The sequence below is a fragment of the Protopterus annectens genome, chromosome 10.part0, assembly GCF_019279795.1.
Source record: "Protopterus annectens isolate FY-2018-M chromosome 10.part0, PAN1.0, whole genome shotgun sequence".
Classification (NCBI taxonomy): domain Eukaryota; kingdom Metazoa; phylum Chordata; order Ceratodontiformes; family Protopteridae; genus Protopterus; species Protopterus annectens.
The window spans coordinates 23700764-23726056 of NC_056744.1; the positions used below are offsets into that span (position 1 = coordinate 23700764).

At 38.1% G+C, this 25293-nt stretch overlaps 1 protein-coding gene across 2 annotated transcripts in view; it reads right to left on the reverse strand.

Moving 5' to 3' along the window:
* The window catches only part of LOC122812915, a 739345-nt gene that overhangs the window by 101836 nt on the left and 612216 nt on the right, over nt 1–25293 (reverse strand). For both annotated transcript variants that reach the window (XM_044084968.1, XM_044084969.1), the window contains exon 14: nt 18854–18939. In XM_044084968.1, the coding sequence (XP_043940903.1) occupies nt 18854–18939 (86 nt within the window). The remainder of the gene's footprint in view (nt 1–18853; nt 18940–25293) is intronic.

Consider the following 25293-nt stretch of genomic DNA (forward strand, 5'->3'; position numbering starts at 1 on the left):
TTCAAAGTTGTACATCGTTCGTTTGTCATATGAGGTTGGCTCAACAATATAGTCATACAGGAAAGATGCCTAGCAGGGGAAATATATGCTACCTTCTCTTGCAGTAAAATAATCGCGACTGCATGAGGCACTCTCAATGTGAGAGGGTGGAACAACACTACTGAGGCTGAAGCCTGTACTGCCATTGCAGCTGCAACTACTGCTTGTACACATTGAGGTAAAGACCGTGCCACTGGGTCCAGTTGTGATGAATAATAAGCAATAGGGCGTTGTTTATCCCCATGCTGCTGTGTTAATACTGATGTCATATAACCTTGCTTACAATCTACAGTTTGGAAAAAACGTTTATGATAGTTTGGCAATCCCAAAACTAATGAGGACGCTATTAACTGTTTCAGTTTGCAGAAAGTAGATTCTGCTTATGGTGTCAATTGTAATAAATCCTGTGCTGCCATAGGCTTTTTATAAATCAGGTTAGTCAACGGTGCAGATTCCAAAGCATAGTTTGGAATCCAACTCCGACAAAAATTAGTCGTACCCAGGAAGGACATCATTTCCTTCTTGGTAGTGGGTTTTGGTGCTTGCAAAATCGCTATTTTTCTGTCCTCATCTAATGTCCTACCTTCCTTGGATATTACATATCCTAGGTATTTAACTTGTTTTTTTCCAAAGCTGCAGTTTATTTTTGTTTACTTTATGTCCTTCAGTGGCTAAAAATTGTAATAGCGCTATGGTATCTTCTTTACAATCTTGCTGGGTGGGGGACGCCAACAGGATATCATCAACATAAAGCAGAATCTGACTACCTCTCGGTGGGGTAAACCCCATCAAGTTGCTTGCCATTTCTTGTGAGAATATTGTTGGACTTTTACAATACCCCTGTGGTTGTCACGTATATATATACCTTTTCCCCTGAAATGTGAATGCAAACCAATGCTGACTGTCAGGGTGTATCTGTATCGAAAAGAACGCATTGCTGATATCTATCACAGAAAAATATTTCTGTTGAGGTTTTAAATCATTCAACAGGGTGTGTGGGTCTGGCACCGTAGGTGCCCTTGGTATTACTGCGTCATTTACAGCTTGTAAATCTTGGACCATACGCCACTCTCAATTCACTTTAACAGGAAATAAGGGTGTGTTACATGGTGAATCAGAAGATTCCACCAGCACCCCTTCCTTAAGTAAAGCTGCTATAATAGGTTTGATTTCTACCTCTGCATCTTTTCTTAAGGGATACTGTCTCTTTTGTGGTCTAAATGCTGACTTTGGCGTAATAGTAACTGGTCCCGCTGTACGAATAAGTCTTACATCTGATTTTCCTGTTGACCAGAGATTTTCTGGTATATTCTGTAAGGCATTCTCTTCCTCCTTCAATAGGAGTGCTAATCAGCTGTCCTTGCTAGACTGCAAGTGTACAGCTGGATGGGTCTGAGTTATCCAATTCAGCTTCTGCACTTGTATTCCTTGTTCTGACAGTTCTAACTCTGTCTGTTTTTCCCATCTCGTGACTTTTTCTCCTAAGTCTACCCATTTTGCATTCTTGTCCTTAGTTAAGCTAACATGTGGTAATCGATTAGATTTATAGAGTGCAAAGAACTCCTGGGGCAATGAACAGCTGGCTACACTGTTCCCTTCTGTGTCCCAGTACAGATTATGTAATACCAATCTGTTTGCGCGATTTCTAAACAATTATTGCTCATATTCCTTATCAGGTCCTGGTGTATTACAATAATACAAAGTGCAGTGCAACAAATGCTGTTCATCAATGTCAAGGGAGGGGAACTTGCTGATGGCTACGTTCATCAACTCTTCGGTCACCGCCCCTGGACCAGTTGTAACCAAGTCCTGGCTGTACCAATAAAACATTTCACCCTCCGGTTTCCCTGCAAAGGTATCAATTTGTCGCTGTGCTTCCATACCCTGCATAGTCGGAACTACTGCTATACCAAATAGCTGCATAAGGTCTCTGCCCAAGAGGTTTACTGGGCATTTTGCAGATGCAACAATTTTACTTTTCTGGGTCAATCCTGAAACAGGATCAGTTTTCACAATATTATGGGAGAGGGGCTCCCGATACAGCTGTCCATTAGATGCTTTCACTAATATGTAATCAGGTGAATCTGAATTCTCTGGCAGTTTGGAGGGATGTACCAGGGTCCGTGATGCCCCTGAGTCACACAAGAATCTGACTTCCCTCCCTTCCACCAGGAATGTAACTTCTGGTTTTGTGTCTGCTAAATAGAGCTCTAAGCTCAATAAAGCCAAATTCAATATTTCATTGTCTTCACTATCCGTGACTTATTGCACTTCCTCTATTTCTTCTGTCACATTCTCTACTCCCTCTATCACATACTCATTTGTCCTTTCTCTGCTATCCCCTTCTAGTGATTCCTGACTATCATATAGTCAGTCCTCACCCTCCTTATCCTCCATGGTTGCCTTCTCATTTTTCTTGCAATCTCTTGCCAAGTGTCCTTTCTTACCGCATTTAAAACATTCACCCCTTTTTTTTCGCCCTTCAAAGTCCTCTGATCGTTGTTCAGATTGTTTGTTTCCCTGGGCATTTCTCTTGCCCTTTTTCCCGGACTGTACTACATAAACTTCTGCTCCATCTTCTACAGAAAATACCTGGGTTTTCTTTTTCTTTTTGCTATTAAAATGCCTTTCGGCATGTCTAGCATATTCAAGCAATGACTGTAACCTGCTTGTACGATGATCTACCATGTGTTTTGTAATAAAGCTGCTTATAGGTGCAATACTGCCTTTCAAAAATGCATTCATTAGCTGCTGGTCGTATGGGGAATCGTGTGTCTGATCTTCAGGAACCTGCATTCCACAATGGTTATTAAAACATTCTAATAGTCTGGCATAATATCGGTCAATAGCTTCACCTTCCTGTTGGATGCATTGATTAATGCAAGTCCAGTCTGCCCTAGGCTACCATTTTTCAGAGATTCGGTCTGTAAGACTTTTCACTCTGTTGTCTAACTCTGCGCTGCTATGTGGGAGGGGCCTGAGCGCAATATCACGGGGATTCCAGTCGCCACTAATCATGTGTCAATCTGGTCCCACAATTTGTCTGACTGACTACTTTTTCTACCTCTTCTCCGTTTAAATTATAACTCAGCCTCATTCCTTGCAAATCTTCTAAGAACTTTCTAAAATTAACTTTTGGATGGGGAATTCCCTCAGTGGCTTTCCAGATGTCTTCCAGAGTCCAGGGTCTATACACTAGAATAGTTGGATCCTGACCTTCTTGCCCTGCCTAAGGATTAGGCACTTCTATAAGTGGGCATAACCTTCTTGCCCTGCCTAAGGATTAGGCACTTCTATAAGTGGGCATATTTCTTCTTCACTCATAAATCGTGAATTTCTACCCATTTGATATAACTCAATGTCTCCTCTTGAGTTTCCTGCCCGTGTTCGAGACCTGGTCTCGACAGGATCTCTAATAAACGGTTTCGCTTTTGTAGTGTCTCTACTCATAGTGACAGCAGGATATCGCAGGGGTGGACTAACTCTTTCACTTGCCTCATATTCTGGTAAAGGAGGCGGAGGGGCCGACGCTATTACTAAGTTATTGTCCCCTTTATCTAAAAACATTGCTTTTGAATTATTACCCTTTTGTTTCCTTCGGTTTACTTCCTCAATCCACCTGTGTGCCTGAGGAATTCTTAATTGACGTTGCTTTTTTACCCGACCTTTAGAATCAGTTTTAAGCTGTTTGACAAGTTTGACAAGTGAGGATTTTTCTAGTTTACCATCAAATTCATACGTATTAACCCATTTTGAGTAGTATTTAATATTATCAGCACGCTGTGACTGCATGTATTTCGCGTCTTTGGTTAACGGCGGATTTTGGGATCTTTTTGTACAATTATTACCCATTTTGTTCTACCCTTTTAATCTTTACGTAACACCTTATTTTTAACGTGGTACCACGGATGTTTTTATAGTCTCTTCAGAATGACTGCCTACCTGCTCTGTTTCCCTGATCTATGACAAGACAGTAATCTTTCTGTCCCTGACTTATAAATAAAGTCTCTAACAGAACAAATGCAAATCTAGTCCCTGATCTAAAACAGAAAAAGAAGGTAGAGTCACCTTACCTGAGCCTTCGTGATTGATCACCTGGTTCGAGTAAACCCGTCCTTCAGTCGCAGATCAGAAAGTGGCTGGCCTCTTTTGTACGACAATTCAGTCGGAGGACTTTTCAAATAAGAAGAACCGATGTGGTTTCTTCCCCGTAGGGTTTCAAGCCACCTGGCCTGTCTGATCCGAGGCGAAGTGAAGACTTCTGGTCCGAAGGACCAATCTGTCAAAGGAAAAAACTTCAAAGACCAATACACGTAAAGTTTAGTTAAGGCACTTTAATTTATTTGCAGCAAGGAGACAAAAGCATGCAAATACAAGGATTTGCCTAACTACTAACAGGAAGTATGTTCATTCTTATACTATTTTACAAGACATGGCCTTCTAAGCTGACGTAATCAAACACAACTTGCAGTATTGTTCTACAGCAGATGTTACTTCAGATTTTTTGCTGACATGACTAGATTTGAGAGAAACGTTTCAGAAAAACAACCTGGCCTTGGTGACCATTAATCCGTTTACAAGCGTCTATTGTACAGTGTTACATTTCAAGGTACTTTTCTAATACAGATACAAGCAAATGCTGACTGCAGTTTATATTTTCAAGCAGGCTTTGTACTAATTATCTGTAACCTCTACAGCTGTGTATTTTCTCATGGCACAGCGGAACTTTTTGTCTAAGTTTCATACAAGTAGTATTGTTCTATTCATTATTTTCCTAATGCAAGCAGAAATCACCTGCTTCTCAGTAAATTTCCAAGGCACAAGCAAGATTTTAGCTAACAGTACAAGGTCAGAAAGCAACTGCAGTTTGTACAGATTTATGCAGTATGAAATAGAATAAATGTGTTAACTCTTCCCAAGCTCTAAAAGCACTAAACTTATTGCTAATACACACATTAATACATATTTTTCTAGCAGTGGAACATCTGGGATTGTTTTGATATGTGGGAGAGGATGTCAAAAAGGAATGGAATAGCCTCTGGATATTATATTTTGTACCTACTTGTCTTTTGTGATATTTTGCCAGGCTTCTGGGTACAAAGATAAACATCCCTCAATTGCCTCCAGAGTAGAGCAGATGGGCCTCCTTTCAGGAGCACTGGTAGGGACATCCGCAAAAGGAATCATGGTCACCCTGGTTTTGCAGACCCCCTCTGCCACTAGGACGTCTACCATTGTTACCTCCCCCTCTGTCCCTGGGGAAGGATTCAACTTGTGCATCTTGGAAAGCTCCCTGGAATCTTTTGAACCACATTTTCCCACTCTTCTGACCTTCAGGGTAAAGTCTTGAAGGTACTGAAAAACATAGTCCAACAGCAGAGAATGTTTTCACTTCCTGCTTGCATCTGATGAAGGTGTCTTTAACTTTAGGTCCAAAAAGTGAGGAACCATCAAAAGAGGAGTTGGTAAAGGTAGACTTAAAAGGTTATGCAAAATTACACAAGAGCATCCAGGAGTGTCTCCTCAGGGAAACTCCTGAACCCACTGCCCTACTTGCTCCATCCGCTGCATATATCAGTCTTATGGTGGAGTTGACGATGGAATTTAAGGTGGACAGCTGGGAGGTGACTTTCTCTGTCACCCCCGCAGCCAAAGAACCTTGTAGAGTATCTTCTAGCTCCTTCAGGAGATCTCTTTGTAGCCTTGTAAAGTGTGTAAGGTAGTTCAGTGATCTGACGAAAAGATACGCTTCCCGTATCTGACCATCATTTAAGAATCTTTGTTCGGAGGATGAAGAGATAGGATGTCTCAGAAAGTTCCTTCCTGGTGGCTGCTGCCACCACCATAGCATCTACAGGCAGACCTTTGGTAAGAAATTATTTTCCAGTGGGGGCTGACAAAAACTTGTTTGGCCTCTCAGGGACTGGTTCCATAGTGACAAGTGACTCCCATGCCTTTTGACTGACTAACTCCATTAGCTCATCAAAAGGCGGAGACACCCAGGAGGCTGAAGAGTGAGATCCAAAGGCCTTCAGGTACACCGACTCCTCATCAGAAGGGGTAATGGTGTTCCAGCCGCCTCTCTGTTTTAGGATCTCTAGGATATCTGCAAAGGAGATGTCTTCAGAGGACGACTGTGGGGACCCTTCTGACTCCTCGAGGTAAGTGTCTGAGGTGACAGACTTGTCCGCGGAGCTTATATTCTTCCTCTTGCATGTCCTCTTCTGAGGGGGCTCCTCAGCAGGGTATTCTTGGGAGGTCTCGGAAAAGTGGAGTTCACCCAATGGGGGTTCCTGAGGCTCTGAATCTCTGCTGTCTGGTGGCGGGGAAGCTGCCGAGACAGTAGCCAGTGCTTTGGGGGGACGAATACCAGTATCCTTGTGTAGAGCTGTAGGAGGAGACAGCACACTCCTGATCAGCTCGAAAGCCGAACCCAGTGGCTCCAAGGAAACAAAGGAAACCCCCAGCTCCAGGGAGACTGGCTCCAAAGCTGATGTAGGAGCCGAACTCAACTGTGCCAAGGCACCGAGGCGTAGACTCAGAACCGAGGAAGCTTGGGTCCAAGCGTCCCCCTCGGGGTTGACTGGACAGCTTCGGCTCCTACACACTCCGGATAGCACAGAGAGTGTCAGAGCACAGATCTGTTCCAGAATCTCCTGAAGGGGTCCCAGAACCGATGGGTCTACAGCAAGTGGTACTTGGCACACCAGCTCCGAAGATCCAGCTTGGCTCGGAGGAGGAACAACAGTGGATGTAATAATCTTACTCGGCTCCAAAACATGTTGGATTGGAGCCGAGAACAATTTTGCCAGCGCCGGCAACTTCAATAGTCTGTGCATCACCCTCTCCACATCATCATCAGGCAGGCTCCTAGAAGACCTGGAGGATAGGGTTGGTGAATGAGATCTCTCCAGGATGGGAGATCTCAAAGTAGGGGAGACCAGAGGAAGTTCAATGGACCGACTCGTCACACTTTCTTTTGGTTCCGAAGATCTTGGAGCCAAATAACTAGGTTTATCGATGATAATTTTCTTCATTGGTTCCAAAGACAGTGGAGCTCAGGAGGCCGATGACTGTGAAATTTTAGTCAATTTTTCAGGAGGCTCAAACTGAGCCGAAGAGACTGGAGATGGCCTTTTGGTTGGTTTATCCTTTCTAAAAGAAGAGGACTTACTGGACAAAGATGAAGAAAAACTCTGTAGAGTTTCCTCAAAGGTCGGTTTCAAGAGTCCTTTGACAATCAGTTTATTTTTTCCTCTCCTATAGAACATGGGCACTAAAGGAGTGGCAGAATGTGCAAGTTTCCTGAAGATGGATTGCTCCCAAACAGTAAACGCAAACGCTATGTCCATCAGTAATGGACATTTTTTGGGAGCACTTTTGGCATTTCTTAAAGCCCAAAGGCTTATGTTCCTTCTCCCTATTTTCCTTAGATATGTTAGGGATGAAGAAATCCTAAAAACAACTATATAACTAAGTAAAAGCCACAGAAAAAAAGTCTCGCAAAAAAATTATTGACACACTACTATTAACACACACAGCACATCTAGTGAAGCTAAATTGAAATAACTTGCTGTTTAACTAAATGAGCACTAGGTCCTCAATTAAACAGACCTAGTAGCTATAAGAAAAGGGCACACACAGAAACACATGACTACTAGCCCTCTAAATCAAATGAGCAGTTAGCTCCAATGAGCTAATAGCCAACTAATTAACTAACTATAAACGTAACAAACGCAACTAAGAAACAATTTAAGCATACCACTATAGTTGAAGGCGATGGGATACACAATACAGGCTTACGAAAAAAATTACGTCCAACAAGAAGCACATCAACAGTGATAAATTAGCTAGTAAGGCTACGAAAAGCACAGCACTCACAAAACTAACTAAACTAAGCAACTCTAAGATCTAAATATATAAAAATTAGCAAAAAGACAAAAAACTCAGCCACAGTCAAGAAGAGAACATCCAAACTCATGAAGCGGCAAATGAGATCTGGAGCTTGCACCACTGCATGATGGGATACCTACTCTGCCACGAGCCAAGTTTGAGAGTTCGAGCTAGTGTATTCAGCCGAGTCAGAGCCGAAGATTGGCTCCGAACCCATCCAGTAAGAATGAAGGCGAGATAGGACAACATAACATTTAATCTTTGAAAACTGGAAACAAATGAGAAAAACATTAGAAACAATTCCACCACATTCACCTGCTCTTTACAGACTAACACCGCAGAATAGCATAGAGAAAAACCTGCAAGTGTACTAGTATTGGCCTACAGTCGTCCATAACACCTTCGTAAAGCCGAAGTGTTTCTGTCACGTTAAACAGTAATGCTGCTATCATTGGCATTTTATGAGAAATTAATTTAATTCCTGTTACTTATTCACAAACAAACAAAACAATAGACTAATAGCAAAGGCTACATTTGTTAGACTGACTGACTGGCAGCACATCAGAAACTATTCAATAAAACACACAAAAGGTGTAGTCACATAAAAATCCAAAAGGTATAAACAGTATTCCATGCGCTTTCATCTCTGGTGAATCAGTGACTTTTTAAAGGAAATTAGAAAACTGTTACTGAGCTCAATTTAAACAAACAGATCCACCCCCAATTAACTTTGAACCAATACAATAAAAACATGTAATGAATATTCATAAAGTTCATAAATATTCAACAGTCATAGTACAATTCAACCACAGAACCCATGTCATGACAAAAAAACACATTAAAATGTACAGCAAATAACACACCAACCCCCCAAAATCATTCCCTTGTCAAAATAGTATAGGTAAAAATGCTATTAATAAACATATGCATATGTACATATAAAATGTAAAGTCATGGAAATACATGTAAAAAATGTATATCAATTCATTTATCTATTTAATGCTTTTACCTTCAAGAAACAGGCTAAGGATAAGACCATCATTGATACCCGGCCAGTTTATCGCATTAGTTTTAATTTGCCGTAGTTCCTCTTGTTTCTCCAGTTGTAGGGTCCGGGGTCCACCCCTTGGGTCTATGTCTAAAACATCAGTTATCGTAAATTTAAAATCACGCCCCTCATACTCCGTACAGTGTTTGGCGAGAGCATTCATCTCTTTGCCTAAACTAATGTCCCATAAATTAGCATATATCCTACATCTTAATCTCCTTTCTGTTTTCCCGATGTAGAAAGCGGGGCAAACTGTATATAGGTCATAGTATACCACCCTTTCAGTTTGGCATGTGGTCTTTCTTCTCAGTTCTATAGAAACCCCATTGATAATGCAAGACGAGCCCTCAAGAATATGTGCGCAAGATGAACAAGCCCTACATTTCCTCATGTAACCAGTCATAGTCCCCTCTTACAAGATTCAAGGACATTTTTAAGCATCCTACCCCTTCTATATATAACATTCAGTCTCTCACCCATCCAGTGTCGAATGTCGTTACAGGATGCAATAAATACCCAATTCTTATATAAAATATCCATAATTAATTTACTGGACCTATTCTAGGTCGTAACTAGAGCTGATCTCGACTGTGTTACTCCTACGGCCCTTTCAGTTCCATTCTGGTCGACAATGACCAAGTTTGAGTCATCTGTGTCATCAGCATTTGCTTCAATGACTATTTCATTGGGCCCATAATAGGTCATAACACAAGTCAAATCTCCATAAGTTACTCCTATGGTCCTATTGTTCTCCTTATTAGCATTGGGTATAGTGATCAAACAAGTTTCATCCACATCCTGATTAAGGATATCCTTGAAATAACCTTTCTCCCTCTTATTCAAAACCTCAATAAAGACCTCATTTACAAGTGAGTTAGGATAACCCCTTCTCAAAAACAGTTCACATTCATTTAAAAATGCATCAAAAGAGGTAACCATTCAGGTAGCCCTAACTAGCTGACCTTTTACCACCCCCTTCTTTTGCTTATAAGGATGACCACTATGAAAGTGAAGGAAACTATTTGAATATGTTTTTTATGAAATATTTCTGATTGAAAAACCTCCCTCTACCTATTCTTAACTAGTTTAACATCCAAATATGCTATTTCATTATCATCGAAACTACAAGTAAAATGTAGAAATTGTGTCGAGTTGTTCATACAATCTAAAAATTCTGTAATCTTATCACGGGGACCCACCCAGAAATTAAAAATGTCATCCAAAAACGGATGTACATTCTACAGTATTCATAATAAACTGAGTTCAGTAACCCCATTTTTCTGGAGAAAGTATTCATTGTTAAAAAATATAAACTTATTCATCAATACCACCTCCAACAATTGTTCATATATGTTAACCCTAGGTTGAGGGACACCCTTTTCACATAAAAATTCACAAAACCATTCAAGACCAAGCTCATGGGGTATCACTGTGTATAGGTCTTTGACATCCATGGTAATAAAAAGTGTCTGAATCAACATAGTCCAACTTGTTGATTCTTTCAAGAAAGTCCCAGGAATTTATGTAAATTATTTGTTGTCGTTAAAAGTGATTTCAACCTGATATCCAAGAATTTGGCCAACGGATATGTTATAGACCCACGACCATCAACAACTGGCCTCATGGGGGGATCAAATATATACTTGTGAATTTTTGGCAAACCAAACATACATGGTATTTTTGGATACGAGGTAGATAAAAAATTGAATTCATCAATTGTAATAGAACCTTCAATAAATAAGTAATTTAAGACATTACACATCTTCTTATATGAAACATTCAAGTCATTCAAAGAGCTCTTCACATAAGCATCTCCCAATAAGACATCCATCATTCTCCAATTAGAATCCACCTTGTCCATTATGACTGCCCCACCCCCTTTATCCGTTTTAATAATTCTAATATCAACATTAGATCTCAGATTACTGAGGCATTCTATTTCATTAATACTTAAATTAGTAATGCGACCATCATTTCTTAAATTCCTTATATCAATTTCACATAACTTTTCAAATATTTGTAGAGATAGATGGTTTATAAGTACTGGAAATGTGCAGGGGATTGCTTACATATTCATCAGAGTTAAACAAAATGTTAAAATTCAACTTTCTTACATAGTGTTTCAAGTCAATCAACGTGTTTGATAAATCAAAATTCTTTTCTGGTACAAATGTCATACCCTAGATAACAGGTCACATTTTGTTACATCCACATCCAGGGAGGAAAAGTTAAACATTAAAATCACCAGTTTTATTCTTAACAATAACACAGGCCTTTAATTCACCGTCATCAATTATCTCCTGCCCCAGTAACCCTCTCTCCAATTCTCCCTTCGATTCACAGTGTACCCCCCTTGACCCCTGTTCATAGTGTGGGCCCCTCGACCTGGGGGTTCCCTGTTGTATCTCTGTTGGAGGAGTTTGGACCTCCTCAATGGAGGAAATTGTTGCTCTTCTAAAAAGGTATTCTTATCTGGTTCATCATAACCATCATTGCCATCATTAAATTCATTCGGTGCCACCCAATTCTGTGACCTTGGGGATTCGGGGTATGCTTTATTCTCATTGTATTGACCCCTATCCCTTTCAAGCTTTCTTATTTTTTCTGTTTTTAATAATGTTAATTTGGTGCTCAATTGATTTAAAAACTTTATTATAATCAAATAAATTGTCCAAATGAGCTCTATCCCCTGTAATTACCTTATCCAGTTCAGTAGCGTCATTAATTAAACCAGTTAACAAAGTCTCATTGTGTTTAACCACAGTGTCCATATACTCAACTCCATGTCTATCAAACATGTTTATCAATTCCTTATGCAAGGGCGAGTTAGCAGTTAAACCAGGTGGAAATCTCCACATTCATAGACCCTTTGGTACAATCTTAGTTTTCAAACATTCTTTACAGTACGAGTTCTCTAATTATACTTTCTTAATTTTCAGTACGTAATGGTCTACTTTCTGTAGTTTATTGCTGTAATCAGCAGTACTTACAGTATACTGTGCCCTATGAATGGTTTGTCCCGCTTTCTACATCGAGAAAACAGAAAGGAGATTAAGATGTAGGACATATGAGCATTTAAGGGACATTAGGTTAGGCAAAGAGACGAATGCTCTTGCTAAACACTGTAAGGAGTATGAGGGGCATGATTTTAAATTTACAATAATTGATGCTTTAGACATAGACCCAAGGGGTGGCTCCTGGACCCAACAGCTGGAGAAACAAGGGGCATTATGGCAGATTAAAACTAATACGATAAACTGGCCAGGTATCAGTGATGCTCTATCCTTAGCCTGTTTCTTGTAGTTAAAAGCATTAAATAGATAAATTAATTGATATACATTTTTACATGTATTTATATGTACAATTGTATATGTTTATTAATAGCATTTTTACCTATACTATTTTGACAAGGGCATGATTTTTGGGGACTGGTGTGTTATTTACTGTACATTTTAGTGTTTTTTATCATGACATGGGTTCTGTGGTTGAATTGTACTGTGTTGAATATTTATGAACTTTATGAATATTCATTAGATGGTTTTATTCTATTGGTTCAATGTTAATTGGGGTGGATCTGTTTGTTTAAACTGAGCTCAGTAACAGTTTTCTAATTTCCTTGAAAAAGTCTCTGATTCACCAGAGATGAAAGCGCTTGGAATACTGTTTATACCTTTTGGATTTTTATGTGACTACACCTTTCGTGTGTTTTATTGAATAAATTCCTGGATAAACTGTGAGTCGGCTTTTGTAACTGAACTGCTGTTGTTGAAGCTGCTGTTTTTGTCATTTGGAGTTTGTGTTGTCTACTATGTTTTTTACATCAGAAACTAAAAGCAATAAGACATGTCTGACTACAGTTTCAGCTCAAAATTAATACAGCACAAAATCTGGGCCATTATGCAGCATGAACCCCAAAGGTCTTATCCGGCAGCATCTTAATAGCTTGCTCCTTTACTGTTTTTCCCATGTCAGGGTATCCTGTATGTCCAGGCAGGAATGCAAATAAATAAGAAAATAATTACAGCAGACCAGTGAAAGGCCTGCAAAAGTTATTTTGATAAGCCAGTATTTTATAGTAGGATACATACTAAAATTTGAAATGGCTACCACAACAAACCTACAATAAGTAATGCAATTCTCAGCACCTCCTGCTCATGTCTGTAAACTAGTTCTGCTACTGGACTTCTGCACAAGTTGCAGTCAAACACAGCTACAATTATTTATTTATTATTTATTACATTTGTTAACCGGGTTGTGTCTGACTGAGCCAGAAGCCCGTTTTCAACGGAGGCCCGGGGAGAAAAGCTCCACATACAGTCATAAAGCATACAGCAATAATAGTACTTTATAAAACAGAATTTAGTTCACAATATGTACATTGTTGACAGTATACAAATTCTCTGGTGAAGGACAAGCAATTGTTAAACTAATACCGATCTACAGTAACACCCCAAAACTACACACTCCCTTACTACCATCTGTATTCTAATTGTGCATGTTGTGACTGTCTAAAAGAAGGGATTACCCTGAGTCAGGAATAACAAAAATAAGATACTGAGGTACGAAAATTTAATATTAAGACAACTGGTATACTGCTTCCATTTTAACTGTAATTAAAGCTGCAGTCCTGGCTTTTGGCTTACAGATTAATACATTTTTAGCAGTGGAAACATAAGAACTTCGTGTAAGTGGCTGTTGGCTTTCTTCTGGTATTGGAAAATGCAAATCAGAACTCTATTCCAAATGCAGTGCTACATTTCACAGCTACTTACAAAACAGTCTGATATTATTTGTTGTACATTCTGTACCTCCTGCTTTTCCTGCTGTTTATAAGAAGAGCACATTGGAATGAATATGGTTCAAGCATGTTGCATATCAGAGTGTTACACTTCATAAGTGTAAATATTTAAGTTTTTAGAATAAAATGATGTGCCGTGTGGTAAGGTAAGAAGCTGTACAAGGTATAGTGTAGGGAACGGTGCTTATATTGTGCTACTAGTGTGAGTTCTTACTCGTTGTATACCAGCTACCCCACTGGGAGTACATCACTCCTTCATAATGCTGAGAAATAGCATTATATCTGCAAACCAAAGGGTAAAAAGGTCACACTGACAAACCATTCAGTAAAAACTGCAAGAAAAACTCAGCCAAGCTAGAGGTTTCACTGTGTGATTCCTTAATCCTCCTGCACTGGAGGCACATGGGATATATGGAAATGACCCCTTAAAGACATCAAGGGTTTCAGCTACATTGCTTCTGAATGTGCATGAATTTTTTTTTTAAATTTTAAGTCTTTATGGTTATATTCAGGCCAACAAAGCCAAACGCCACTAGCTGTGGACGTGCATGTTTTGGCCTTATCAACCTCGTCATCACTGCACAAGTGGATAGTTTTGCTATACTTCAGAAACACAGGGTCCTTCTTCATAAGTTCATAGGTAGGTTCTTGCAGTTTTTATTGAATGGTTTGTCTTTCAGACCTTTTTAGTCTTTGGTTTGAATGTTAGTTGGGATATTTTGCAGGCACCTTAATCATTTATGGGCATCAGCTTGTGTTTAAAGACCCTGTGTTTCTTAAGTATAGCCAAACTATCCACTTATGCTGTGCTGACAAGTTCAATAAAAAAGTCAAAACATACATGTTCACAGCTAGTGGGGTCTGGCTTTATTGGCTTGAATACAACCATAAAGACAAAGTAAAAAAGTCATGGACATTCAGAAACTATGTAACATAAACACTTGATATCCTTAAGGGGTCATTTGTGTGTATGCATATATATATATATATATATATATATATATATATATATATATCCCATGGGCTACCACTGCAGGAGGTTTAAGGTATCACACAGTGAAAACTATAGCTTGGCTGGGTTTTTCTTGCAGTTTTAACATTATATCTGTGTTCACTTTCTTGCTATAAGTGGAGAAAGCAGTATTCTGTTCCAAATACTGTAGTGGATTTTCCCAAAATAACTCACTACGTCACAGTGGTATGATCCAGAAGAATGTCAAATACTGAAAAGCTGGACCCTGCAATTAATTATAGTGTAAGGGCTTCAACCTACAATTCAGCCAATTTGTAAGCCTACGTTCCTCCAACATACTCTGGTACTCCCTCCACTTAATGCTCCACAATCATTCCCTTAAAAATGCTTCATAATTAAAACTTATTTCATATAATGTAACAATGTACTGGCATCACATTAAACCAAATTAATGAAAACACCTCTCCCTCTAAATGAAAACTACATACACCCAACATTACACTGTACCCCACAAAAAAGTGAGACGACAGGCATTACAAGATCTACTATTCTGTGTACGCACAGCAGTTAACAGTCATCATATTCCTGCTCCAAATGTCACACTAATGTTTCAAATACACTGCTGTCATACAACTTCTCAAATACACTGAAACCTACTGTATTCTCCTGTTTTCATGTACTTATAGGGCTTCACCCTCATAACCCCAATAATACATACAGTGATTCCAAGACTGCACAATAGTAACATGCATTGTCATCAGTTTAGCCATAATGCCACTGAAAACTGCAAACTTAATTCTACATAATGCAAACAAATGTCCAGTCCTTAAATCACTTATTAAAAGTTACATTTCATCCCATAATTTTCACTCTGTAAACTCACCCCTCACTTTGACCCACTATCAAACAATCAAGTTAGATACTATCTCTTCAAATTCTTTAACAAAACAATGGAGCAACAATATCCTTTTCTTAGAGTGACAGCCACTCCTTTAAGCCACCATTATAAAAGCTCTTTACAATCATTTCAGATCCAAGTGATTGCCTAATTTTAACGGGATCATTTAAACTAGAACAATTCTAGAGCCTCTCCTACTTCATCTGCTCTCTCTTTTTGTGCTACATGAAGATCCCGGATCTGCCTACATCTGCACTACTAAAGCATTCATTAATTTTCTTTAATACTGTATACAATTTGTTTTCATTTCATCACTCAACTCTACTGTACTAACTGTATAATAGCTATCTACTCAAGTTATTGTGCACAGAATGATATCTGTCACTACTGCATTATCTGACTTGGCTGCATTTATCAGAACATCATTTTTTTAAATTTGCAGATACATTTATTATTTTGAATCAAGTTTCCACTTTTCGTATAGCAGGTACTATTTTTTAACAGTTTATTATTTTGACTAATAACTGAAAATGTTACAATTTCTAATGTTTCCACTATAAGCATCATTTCTACTTCATATTTTGAAAATAACTTTGAATTTGTTTAATCCTCTAGCTTATTTTTGTCTCTCTGTGTAGGTATCTCTTTTGCTGAGTGTTTTGTTTGCATTTTTTTATTACTGTTTAATCTATTTGTATTACATTTTATGTGGAGCTTTTCTCCCTGGACCTCTTCTGAAAATGTGTTATTGCAAATCATAGATTCCTGTTTAACAAACAAACAGACAGGCAAACAGACAGGCAAACAGACAGGCAAACAGACAGGCAAACAGACAGGCAAACAAAAAAGAAAAAACATATACAGAAATAAATACATAAATAACATTTGTTCTACTGTGTTCTTACATCATAAATAAATAAAAAATACTGTGTACTAAGTTAGGTAAACTGGTGAGCCTATAAATTGCCTGTAGGTGTGCATGCAGTATGTGCATGAGAAACAGAGAGGGGGGGGGGGGGGAGACAGACAGTGTGTGTGTGCATGCATGTGTGTCTTGTAATATATTGGCATCTACTCCAAGACTGGTTTTCTGTCTTACGTATATTTGCCAGAATAGGCATTTGGTCTATGGACCCTGGACATAACAGAGCTGGGATCAGAGACTGAATGAATGAAAGAATGAACAACATGTGCTTACTATAATGTGTCAGTTTACAACCCTTGGTCATGAGCAAGCACCACTGCAGAAAGACTATCTAAGACAAGCAAAGACTGTTTAAATCCCTACCCTGCCTGTAACAGTGCAGTAGTTGTCATAAGCATGGGTTGTAAACCACCATGCTGTTGCTATAGTGACTAGCTACTGTTATACGTATTCTCTTACACCGATTCAGTTCTATGAAGTATACAGCTGACGGTGTTCAAATACACAAAGGATAACTCAACACAATGTCATAATAATCTTGAAGCTCACAGAAACATAGTTTCACCAGCTCCACTAAGGATATACAAGATGATCGCTAAAACAGAGACAGTTCTAGTATTCATAAAATTCAGCAAGATACACAGATCCTGTGTTCAGTAGTATATTTTGACAGCAATTCATTAACAGGACAGTAATTGACCCAGAATGTATATTAAACCGTTATAATTTGAACATTGTGTGACCACCTTTTAACTGACTACTCTACAGTGAAACACAGAAAGTCACATACAAACACTTCAGTTGAAGTAACCTATAAAGCATTGATAATGTGTTTTCTGTACTACAGATAATTACTGGAAGACTGTTCCTCTTACTCAGCTACCAGACATACTAATAAATACTACCAATAATGCACACAAAGAAGTGCTCTAAATGCAAAGATTTGTGACATTTCTTTGTGTTGAACTACAAAATTTATATTAGAGGTAGACAGCCAATACAGTGCAACGGAGCTCTGCAGTGGAAATACATCTCCTAGTAACATTTAAACTGAAAACAGTTACACTAGCTTGCACATAACCAGTTTGAAACTACATAAATGTAGAATTTTCATCACCTGCATAATAATATAGTGGAAGTGTGCATGCAGTCATGCATTTCCAGTGTGTTAGTTGTTCATAGTTTATGTTTCTGGAAACAAATGTATAAAAACTGGAGTCTAAATGACTTGTTTCCCCTCAGGGACTATACTCCTGTCACCCCATATTTAAATGCATAATTTCCAAGGTAAAACTAAATCTGAGGTATAGGGAATACTTGGCTTTCCAGACAGTCAACATATTACTTTTTATTCTGTGGGGGTGATGCGTACAGGAAGTGCAGCCCCCTGCAAAGACAAATATACAGTTAAATATATATTTGTAATGCATTTTATGGTACCTTATCATTCAAAATTTACACTGACGTCATCAGTATGTATATTCAACAATATAAGATTTGTCAAACTGTCTAATAGGTAACCTTTAGATTTTACAGCAGAACACTTTCTCACCAGTCCTGTAGTGCATCTGAATACTGATGAACACAGCCATATAAAGCTTTCCACTGTTAAATTGATATTACTGCCTGTGCTCTCACAACAAAGGTCTAGCTTAAAACATGCACATATTTGTCACTGCACATTACAAGGGAATGTTCCTACAGCTACAGTAAGATTTATAGCAAAGGTACCAATTTCAGGGTACTTGCAAGGTGACTTACTTTTTACCATTGTATAGACTAGAGTTCACTCTTCCACCTACTTTCAGCTTTCTCAGAATCAATCAGATTTATTTTAAAATGAAATCCGAATCTTTGTTGAAATAAATGCTTTAATGTTTATCAATACTTGAGAAATACTTAAGCTGGTTTCTGTTGGTCAACAACTTATCCTTAAACATGACCACTGTGAGGGGTTGTGTTCTTGGGAAGTGACCACATATTTTTTCCCTAAAATTCCTCTACCACCATGGGATCTGTTCTTATGAATTATTTTGCTGCTATAGTGAAGGGCTTACTCTGTAGCACCTTTTTATTCTGATATACATGGATTTCAAACCCACTGTTACAACCACTGACTTAGAACTTTAGCCTGGAATTCAGCAATGTATGGCCTCAGCCTGGTAAAAAAGCACATTTGACACTAATCAGCAATGTTGTTTGAAGTCAACACGTGTTACTTCAGATGCAGCCAAACCACATGCTATTTGCTTTACTGAAATATGTGAACCAATACTTACGCTACGCAGAAACCAAAAACCTTGCCATTATTCCCCAGACAGCGGCCCACACAAGATACCTCTGGGTACTGGTGATGAAACAAAACCTGCAAGATAATAACAAATAGTGAGAATGCAATTTTAAACTGCATATATATGGTGGAAGAATCAATGTTATTTCATGTTGTATCCAATGTCTATATCAAAAATTTGAAAAAATTAATATTAATCGTATGGAGTCCTAACTACAGTGAGTCCATTCTGGTGGTAGTTGTTATTCCAAGTATTTATTCCTTGGTACAGAGAAAAAAACATTTCTGCAACTGCAACTTTCTGGTCATGATATGGAAGCCAACACATTCTCAAGTGGGTTCACTACATATGACTGAAAGTTCATATGACCAAAGTCCATCTGACTGAGACCAAATGACGAAAACTTCATTTGACTGAAAACCCATATGACCGAAAACTCATTTGACCGAAAAACAGCACTGGCAAGTATATGCCCTGTTCCCCACTGTAGTGCGATCCTGGAGTTAGAATATATTGTTAGGGTGTGTGTGTGTGGGGGGGGGTGCAGCCCCCCCACAATGTTCAGTTTCACTAAACAATATCAAATCAAACCACAAAATATCTGATCAAACTAGGTGGGGTGCTTTGCCACCACCCCCCAACAATATATTCTAACGCCAGGGTCACACTACAGTGGGGAGCAGGGCATATACCTTTTACTTGCCTTACAGTGCTCTACAGACTGCCAGTACTATTTTTCAGTCAAATGAGTTTTTGGTCATATGGGTTTGGTCTCTCAAATGGGCTTCAGTCATATGAACTTTCGATCATATGTAGTGAACCGTCTTAAACATCTAATTTCATTAACTTCAAGACAAAACCTTTCCTTAGTTTCAGGGTGCCATACCTCAGTCAGTAAAACCTGTGACTGTTTATTTTTTCTGAAGTTGTAGAAAGTCAAATTTCCCACGCAAAGGTTTGATATTGTGCTCTCTGCTATTTGTAGTTGGCCAATGGAAAATGTGGTCTCCCCAGTAATCTTCCTGCGTACATTCCTGACCCTAATTCTCAACTACCCAGAATTTTGCAGAATGTCCAGAATTTGTGACTCACATTTTTGTTCTGTTCCTTTTAAAATTTGTGGTTTTCTGGCAACTTACTGACTGTAGTCACTAAGTACTGACAGATATTTAAGTTTCAGATTTCATATCCTGCAGAAAATGCACTCAAATGCAAAATCCGTTATTCAAGCAAATTTCTAAATTTATAAGAGTAACATTTAAACATCTGTCCCTGATTTTGTCCCTTTGTCCTCCCATTATTTTTTTCTAATATGTTTATTTTCCTTATTTACAATGAAAAACATAAGTCATAAAGCTATGATTCAACATTAGATAACATTTGACCAACATACCAGTGTATACAAAATAACATTATATAACTGTAAAGAGTACAGCTGTTGTAAAAAAAAAAAAACATGCATAGTATGCGATAATTACTTTGCTTAGTACTTTGTGAGAACAAAGCTTTGTTAATATACCCTTTGTTGGGTTCAAAGTTAGTAATACACTAACAGATATACATATCTTTCTAAAGACATGCGTCTGGAACATTTCTCCCCGGGCCTCCACTGAAAACAGGATCTGTGGAACCTAGTCGGACTTTCCCGGTCAACAAATGTTAAATAAATAAAAATAAATATATGAACCTAATACAGGTAAACTGTAACTAATTACACTATTTACACTTTGATTTCATCCTATATTACCATTAACTCTACTCTAGATTATTACAAGGGAGAATTTGTGAGCTACGGGTAAATTAATTAACTCTTGGGCCATAATATACTGCTTTGAGGCCTTCATGCTTTTTAAAAGTAATTTATGTAATTTTATGCTAAGATCTCTAGTATTTTGCAAAAATTCTGATTGTATGTATATTTCTTTTGGCTTTTAGTAATTAAATTACTTGCTAAGATGTATTTCGTAGATATAGTTTTAAATTCTTCCCATATGACTTTAGATCTGCCCAACCAATTTTTTGCTATATAAAATTTCAATAGAGCACACAGTGTAATTAAGATGTGTTTATTCATATAAGTAATGCTTTCTGGAATTATATGTAGTATTGCAGTTTCCCATGACAAAGCTGATTTTGTATAGCCTTTTTTCTCCAGTTTAGACTTTATCAAACACCACAATTTAAATACCTATTTGCAGCTCCAGAAGATATACAAGGTGTCTGCTACCATTGTAGGGCAGAATGGGCAACACGGTGAGTGTGTACAATTTATCTTGTTTTAAGGAGTATGATAAGCATTATTATTTATCATGATTTGTGTATAAATTAATTTTCTGAATGGGGTTAGTTTCATGGTGTGCTCTATTGCTGTTGTTTTTTGATTCTGGGTAATGTGTTTTTTTTTTTCCTCCCAGAACTTTGAGTATAGAAGCGAGTTTTGATGTTTGATTTTTATTATTAACCTGTTGGTGTTTGATAGCATTTTGAACTTGAGTAGTAGCAATTTGTGGATCAGTTGAGATATATTGATATCTTGTTCTTTTGTTTTTATATTTGAGGTTATTGACTTGACTAGGAGAAGTATTTGTTTAATAATTATATTATATTTTTGGTTACACCCAAATTATTTTGGATGGATTCCATTGTAAGTTTTTTTAATTGGTAGAAATCCCAAACAGTACAGTTTTTTATTAAGGGATATTGATCTAGATCCAACATGCAGTTACTTAGTTTTAGATTTGGGCTGTGGTGGATTGGTTGTAGGAGAGTAAGAGTATCTTTGAGCTGCAGGGATGCTATTACGTTCTGGAATATTAATATTTTGTTTTTGATTACTGGATTGAGTTTAAGTGGCTTAAAGATCTTTTGGTTAATATAAGGGATAGCTTTAGGGTAATGTTTGTTGAGGTTATATGTTGATAGTACAGTTTAATCCACAGTGGGTGCCATTCTCTACTAGATGGTACATAATTTATTTGGATAATACGACTGGCACTTGTAATCTCAAAGTATATTTTGAAGTCGGGTAGTCCGAGCCCCCATTTTTCTTTTGGTAATGCTAATTTACAGTAGCTTATTCTAGTGTTTTTTGGATGCCATATATATTTTGCAAGTTGTGTTTTCAAATTGTTGAAGAATTTATTTGGTATATTAATAATAATAGCATTTAACTGGAACAGAATTTTTGGGAGAATAATCATTTTAACAATAGTGGCTTTAAAGGGGATAGTTTTAAGTGTTTCCACCTGTTAATATCATTTGTAATAGTTGACCATGTTCTATAGAGGCTGTTTCTTAACATGCCCATTTGACAGTGATTAAATAGGATACCCAGGTATTTTAAAGAATAGTTTACTTTAATTTTTGTCTCTGGAAAGTAGAGCTCCTTGTGAGAAAGGGGGTTTAGTGGGAAAATTATTGACTTATTTGGGTTTATTTCATAGTTCGACACCTTGGAGAAAGTAGCAAAGAGTCCAGGATTTTCTTTACATCAGCATTTTATAATTCAAAGTATATGTTCAAATCGTCATCAAATGCTGTATATTTTATTTGGGCTTTGGATATTTGCATGAAGTGGTTATAAGTTCTTTGGTTTATTTGTAGTAATAGGGCTTCCATATATATATTAAATAAATATGAGGAGAGGGGACATCCTTGTCTTGTCCCGTTAATAATTTTAATTGGTTTTGATTGTTTTTTGTTAATATAAAGTGTTGTAGTTGCATTACTATATAGGGTCTTAACCATATTTATATATACTTGCGGTATCTTAACCATATTTATATATTCCTGCGGTATACTGAACTGTTGTAGTAATTTAAGAAGAAAGTTTAGATTTACTCTATTGAAGGCTTTGGATGCGTCAACTGACAAGGCATATCTAGGGCATCTGTCCTTTGCTAAGAGATGAATTAAGGAATCAGTGGTGAGTGTGTTGTCCCAAACTTGTCTATGACTCATGAAGCCTAATTGCTCTGTGGATATTATAGAGGGAAGTATTTTTTAAATTCTTTTGGCTAATATTGTTAAAAATATTTTAATATCAATATTAATGAGGGCTATTGGTCTACAGTTGTTTGGGTTTGAGGTATCCGAGTTTGGTTTTGGGATGAAAATAATCTTTGGGTTATTACAGGTTCATAGGTTAGTACTAGGCTATTGGCCCTAGGGCCTATACAAGCCTAGCCATAACAATTCCTTGGCTATTTCTTCCCAGAATATTTACTTCCCTGGTCCCCAGTCTAGCAGGGCAACTGACGTGATCCCCGGGGTGAATTTCATATTCCCTATCCAATTGTCAAGGTTCCTTTTGAAGAGGGCCAAAGAGGTGCTCAGCTTGACATGTATGGGCAGTCTATTCCAGAGTAAGGAGAGTCTCTGGGTCAGGGACCTATCCCTCCAACATGTTTTTTTTCATTGTGATGACCAGGTTTAAATCCCTGGAGCGTGTGGCTCTGAGGGATTGGGATTTCTTTAAGTGTAGCATGTCCAACAGCACTGGGTTTGACATGGCCTTGTATGTTAAGCAGAGAAGGCCTCTGAGTAGGTGATATGCTACAGAGTACAGCTGGAGTTTTTTTTAGACAGTCAGCATAGGGCATCTGCTTTAGGCCTGTGATTCTTTTAGTGAGGTATTTCTGTGGCCTTTCCAGTTGCTGCAGTTGTCTTGTGAGGTACATACCAAATGGGTCTAATGAGGGATGAGTACAGTGGGACAATGACCTCCTTTTTTCTGGATGAAAAGCCCTTAGTGATGAGGTGTGTTTCATAGAAGGATTTCCTGACTGTTGTGGCTATGTGGTTATCGAAGGTGAGACCACTGTCCACCTGTGTCCCTAAGTCCCTTATCACACTTTTGGTGTTTAGTGTACTGCCACTTATGTGGAAATTCATGGGCACATGTTTTTTTCCCAAAGGGGATAACTATACATTTCTTGGCACTGAGCTTGAGCCCATGGCTCTGGCACCAAGCATCTGTTTCTGTAAGGCCCTTTTGTAGAATATCCACATCATTTGGGGATTCAGTAATGGCTCCCAGTTTGCAGTCATCTGTGAACTTTGTTAGTCCACAGTCCCTTAGTGCTGGCCTGTAGATACCAAACAAGAGCGGTCCCAGGACTGAACCCTGAGGTACTCCGTTTGTCACTTGTCTGGAGCTGGATTTTGAGTCAGCTACTTTTACATTGTGAATTCTGTCAGTAAGCCAGTTGGCAACCCATCAAGTGATGTAGGGATTAATGCCCAGCTTAGTAAGTTTATCTAAGATTCCTCTTTATTAATATACAAGTCAGAGATACCAACCTCTGTTATATAATTAAAGACTCTTATTAGGATAGATGCCATTTATAGCCTAAATGTCTTATAAAATTCTGCCACAAAGCCGTCTGGGCCTGGTGCTTTACCTGGTTTCAACTTATCAATAGCAAGTTTAATTGCTTCTATTGTTAAAGGGGCTTTAAGGGAATTAGTTTGTGCTCCATTTAGATGTGGGAAATTTAAGTCTCTAGTGAATTGTTGGTAAAGAAAATCTTGGGATTGTTCTTGTGGGCCATACAGTTTCTGGTAGATCTCTTCAAAACCCTGGATGACATCATTATCTGAGTGTAAAGTTTTATTATTGTTAATTATTTCTTTTATTTTGGTAGGGGGGTTACATTAATGACTCCTGCTAGTATTTTTGAGGGGGATTGTGCCCATTCCATGTATTTCCGTAATGTCTTTAGTTCCATGATAGAGTACTGTTGTGTTTGGAGTTTATATAGCTGCATCTGCAGGTTGGAGATTGATTCTTCTAGTTCAATGGAGTGTTTATTTTGTAGTTCTAGTTCTGTTAATTCCAACTTATTAACTATGTTATAAATTTTTTCCTTATTTAGTCTTTTATAAAGTGATGTCTTTTGAATTAGTATTCCTCTGAGAACAGCTTTGGTTGCTTCCCATTGAACATCATAGGGAATATTGGTTGTTGTGATGGTAGTTTCTAACTGAGTGAGGATATCAGTGATTTCTTGTATGACATCGATATGTTTGGATTTAGGGACCAGTTTGATGAAGTATGTTTGGGATGGATGGATTTTGGTTCATTTATTATGATACTAATTTTTGAGTGATCTGAGATGGTTCTGGGTTCAGATTTGTATAGAATTTCCTGATTAGCTATACATTCCGAGATTAGGAATGTACCAGTTCTGGACCATGATTTATGGTAAGCTGAGTAGTATGTGTACTCACTAACTGACTTGTCAGATCTGTGGATATCAAAGGGATCTGTCAGGTTAAAAATCATCCATTAGTTCTGCTAGAAGGGAGGTGACTTGGGGTGGGTGGTTGTTTTTGTTTGTTCTATCATTTACAGGGTTAATTAGCATATTCCAATCTCCCCCTATTATGTACAAGTGGTCAGGTAATTTCATTAAAAGGTTACTGAT